Here is a 5,192-nt window from a genome sequence, read left to right on the forward strand (position 1 = left end):
CATATGTGTGTATATATGTGTGTGATGTGTGTAAGTTTGTGTGTGTGTTTGTGAGTGCATGTTTAAAGGTGTACGAGACACTATTTTTATTGTAAAATGTATATGCATATATAATCGGTTCGTTTCACTATACTTGTCTATTCGTATCTACGTGCTCTATTATATTCTCTACATATATGTTTGAAGTATGTGACGCGTTTGATAGATACAAAAAATGTGTCTGCAATCATGTGAAACAAATAGCGAGTTACAATTTGAATCTGGTATGCATATACACACATGCACATGCAATGTTTACAAGGTATGTACGAAAAATATTTACATCTTCTGATTTCCTGTCTCCGGTCTTCATATTAATGCTAATACACTTCATTAAAACCAATTATAACCATACTAAATGCTAATATATCTCCCTAAAACCATAACCATGCCTTTCTCCTATCGTGCTTTCGTGCTTTGATAAGCTTCTCATTAGATGAATTCGCAAAGTTGCGACGCATCCCACTCAGTTTTTGACCGAATGCGGCTTTCTGCTCACTTAGTTTTTCTCCGATTAAGTCCATCGTGAACTCGTGAGCTGTACTATTTGAAACTTAGGCTATGAATAAACTAGTTATCCAATTTGAATATCCCAAAACAGCCAGGTGTATATACTGTTGATATTGGCTTACGACCTAAATGTTTAAATCTATGAATAGACTAATTTTGCAATTTGAATATCCCAAACGGTGTGTATGCTTATGGTATTGGCTTACGACACAAATGTCACAAGTACTGCCCGCTTGGAATTGCTTGCTGGGGTTTACTGTTGTGACGTACCAAAGCTCGTGTCTTGACCTGCAAGCACTGAATGTAATAGTACGATAAAGTATATATCTATTGGCATCTAAGGATAACTTCGCGCGTATATTCAACTTCATCGAGTGTTCGTGCGCGTATATCCAACTTCATCGAGTGTTCGTGCGAGTATTTGATTTAGTATGATCTATATTAGCACTATAGAAACAAGAAGTCTAAAAATTCTTGAAGCAGAAGTTTTAGATACAAAGTGGTCGTGAAACTATACATACCACAAATCAAATTTGGCATATACATTGTCGTAAAAGCCGGTTGTTAGTTTTAATTGGTTGATATATCTTCAAAAGTCTATACTATCGGTTAATTGGTTTAGAACTTCTATCTGTGGCGTTTTTACCTCTTGCTCCCCAGCAGCAGGGATTTCAAAATGATCCATGAGGAAGTCAGGAAGATCGCACTCACAGTCTCACACTGGCCGTCTGGCACTATTTTTCAGTATTTATGTACATATTCAGTAGTATTAAAAATACTCGTCCTAACCTCCCGAGCTCAGAATCCCGACCTTTTACGTTACAACTTTGACTTTTTTACGTTTACGCTAAATGTTTTGTGTTGGACAAGTGTGTGTTCCTATGGGTACAATATTTGGTGTCCGAGGTGCAAACAAATGGATAAATTTCATCGTGTATTCATATTGATGAACATATTAATTAGGTCAGATCTTTTCTTCTTCACTACATTTTACATAAATATGTACGCTATATTTTAAAATAACGTTCGAAAACTTTTGCTGTATGTATTTACATATGTATACACGTTTTATAATTTTATATGTTCATCGTTCAACGTATACCCTGAAGAACAACAAGGCAAAAATTACCTTATTTAGGTTTGTTCCTTTATTGGGGTTTGGCGCACACGGCGTGCTCAGTTCCAACAGGCAACAACTCTTGCGGTTTTCTCATCTTGGGACTTGGGGCACCTTCTCTTGTGACTTGTCCGTTGGCTGTCTTTCCTGCTCTTTAGGGGTTATAAAAACCCTGCGCATTCTCTTTATAGGCCTGTTTCGGCTGTCATAGCACAATCCACATGCTCTATTCTGCCGCCCGTGTTCTATATTTGTTTTCATGTATCTAAATATATTATTCATCCAATCACTTAGCTAGCGCATGTATTTCCAATGTTTCTATTCTGGTCCTACCCTGTATACGTCACTGTCTTTGGGCCAGTCCATCATCATTCTGAACCAGAAAGTCAGCTGAAGGAGCTATACCATCGATCTCTATTTGGTAGCCCGGCGTGCAACGATAATGATTCATCACGCTTTCCATGCCACTCTATGTTCAGTTGAATTGAACCAGTGAATGGGGTATACACTATACAGAATTATTAATAAAGAGCTGTTGAATTTGTATTCACATCTCAGAGATAATATTTGTTCGGTTCCGCCAAATCTATATTTTAAAAATATTCTCAATTCACTCTACTAGAGAGATTTTAATGTGAATAGTCTTTATAACGTCAACGCAAACATTGAACATAAACGCAACACCATAGCATTATGTAAATAACAGAAATAACACATTAAATGTTCGATTGCAAGTTACGGTAGAGCTGATTGAATTTTATACGTTTAAACGTAAAAAATACTGCTTCACTCTAAAATTACACTCAGTTGAAATCACTTTGACACGAAAATAGCATAAACGTTTATCTTTAAAAACGTATAAACGACTCATTTTGAAACGTTTTAACGAGAAATGAACTGAGGTTTTTGGCGAGTCTCACTCTAGACTACAGTCTAGTAGTTCATGTTAAATACTTGCTGACAGTTCAGGACCTCGCATTGTCCCGAAGAATAAATATTTATATCTTTGTTTATGTATAAGTTTTGTAAACTACAATAATAACTAAGTTAGTGTCGGAAGAGGCCCAGGTGATGCTATATGCACGTTTTGGGCTGCAACGCCCGCTGTCGAACGGCCTCGCGTGTGATTACCCCTGTCCCATCCTTGTCGTAGATACTGAAAAGCTCGTCAACTCCCTAACGAGAGCAAACCAATGTGTGGTATTAGATATATTGTACTTTCCACGTATGTACAACGCAGATATATATAGTGTGTATTAATAGAAATATAATAAATTTCATGCATGTGCAGTGCAGATTTGTAATATGTGATAATAGAGATGTAATCCTTCCATACATATATATATATATACATACATACATACATACATATATATATATATATATATATATATATATATATATATATACATACACACACACACACACACACACACACATATATATATATATATATTAAGTATCTCGAAGATGTACATCACAGCTGCCGGTAGTAATAGTGGTATAATTCCGCTTCGAGAGACAGTTTTGTTAGAGCGCTTTGAATCTCAGTGCAGATGATTGTGTAGCACCATATGTATTTTTATAGAAGCCAAGGTGTCAGAGTTTAAAGTTTAGGGTTTTAGTGGTTAAGTTTCTCAAGGTTAAGAATGATCCTAGAGGCAAGAGTGAATGGGCCTCACACTGAACCGGCTATAACAAACCGGTGCAGAGTTAAATCGGCTTGACATTACTACCAATCCACTCAACACGCACGATTATCGGCAGCATAAAACTAAGCTGAACGCAACGAAGTGACAATGAACCTTGTGTAGTAGGTAGGCATATACTAATTCAACTACCTATAGCTACCTATACAGTCACACCTACACCTGGCATAACCCATACCACTCGAACTCTCACACACATAGTACCCTGCACTGGCCACAGCAATGTGTGTGGTAGGTAGGCTTATACTAATAGAGCTACTTACACAGTCACAACTACACCTGATATAACTCATACCACTCGAACTCACACACACATTCTATCCTGCACTGGCCACAATCAGAAGGGTCCGAGCGGCAAGCATCACGGCATGTGCTCCAAGCATGTTATCAAGACTCCGATGGAACATAGTCGATCATACGCTTAGCAGCAACTAGAAACATGTAAACGTGCATACGTACTGACGCACTCCCTGACAAACACTTGTGTGGATATTTACATACACATTCGAGAAGTCACATATACCACTCTGAATGCATACCACTGTCAACCCCTCACTCACTTCACCACGGACCATCCCATAATGCAACGAATAAGTATCTAGACACTACGGTGGACATACACCTTCATGCATGAGAAGCAACATCATAGACTAACCACTCACAATGCAACAAACACTCCGTCGTGGTTCAGGTCAAATATGGTCAATCATTGCTCAACATATATATATATATACATTAATATATATATATATATATATATATATATATATTCACCTGCCCACACATCACACACACACACTCGCAACACACATCCCGCGTGCACACACTTGATTCTCCACGGGCCTGCCCAAGGTACGTTCCATGAAGTGTTTGACCTCATCCCATTCAAGCACTCCGTCGTGGTTGAGGTCGAACATAGTAAACCCAGTGTGTAGTACCGCACTGCACATTTCTGCGGGTGAAATCTCACCGTCACAGTCCTCGTCCGTCTCCTGAATGTAAGCCGTCGTGTGTGTGTGTGGTGAGAGATTCGAGTGGACTAGAAAGAGTGTAGACGTTTTATTGTATAGTTTGTTGCCGAGTTTGCTTTCTTGCGGACGATGATTGGCGAACACTCTGGTGGGTTAGAAACACTACACACTGAACCATAAATCATGAGATCTCCCTGACGCGAGTAGTGGTGGATTCATGATAGGTGGCATAACACAGACACAGACACAGACACACACATATATATGTATATATATATATATATGTATAACAATATATATAGCAATACAGCAATATAGCAATATAACAAAATAGCATAATAACAGTATAACAGTATAACAATACACACACACACACACACATATATATATATAATTTTTATGGATACACTTATGATACCTTGAACCAATTATCCAGAAGAAAATCGAGTGAGTTTGTAAACGAAATGCGCCTCACTGCCGCAGCCCGAAGTTCGGATCGAGAGATACTGCCATTATCGTCTGTGTCCAAGGAACAGAACGATCCTATGTGCATCCACACATTCCGGGAGAAGTACCTCACAAGCACTTGCTGAATGCAGTGAGAATGTGTATACACAAGCGTAAGAGAATGTGTGTGATTACGAACATTTGAATGCAGCTGAGAGTATGTTTGTATTGAAGTGTGTGTTTGTATTGATATGTGTACGTAAACGTGCATATGTGAAGACATATGTTGGTATGTTCTATGTCGGGACAGCTTAGATATATATATATATATATATATATATTTATATACATATACATACACACACACACATATATATATATATACATATATATATACTA

At 37.9% G+C, this 5,192-nt stretch overlaps 1 protein-coding gene across 1 annotated transcript; it reads right to left on the reverse strand.

Annotated features, from left to right (window-relative positions):
- Positions 1-2,670: 2,670 nt before the first annotated feature.
- SARC_04242 (hypothetical protein) lies at positions 2,671-4,899 on the reverse strand (the record flags this gene model as incomplete). Its single annotated transcript, XM_014301938.1, has 3 exons — positions 2,671-2,842; positions 4,203-4,367; positions 4,822-4,899. The coding sequence occupies 3 exons, from the start codon at positions 4,897-4,899 to the stop codon at positions 2,741-2,743; spliced, it is 345 nt and encodes a 114-aa protein (XP_014157413.1). The 3' UTR covers positions 2,671-2,740.
- Between the last annotated feature and the right edge of the window lie 293 nt (positions 4,900-5,192).

This window comes from Sphaeroforma arctica, assembly GCF_001186125.1.
Source record: "Sphaeroforma arctica JP610 unplaced genomic scaffold supercont1.232, whole genome shotgun sequence".
NCBI classification, from domain to species: Eukaryota; class Ichthyosporea; order Ichthyophonida; genus Sphaeroforma; species Sphaeroforma arctica.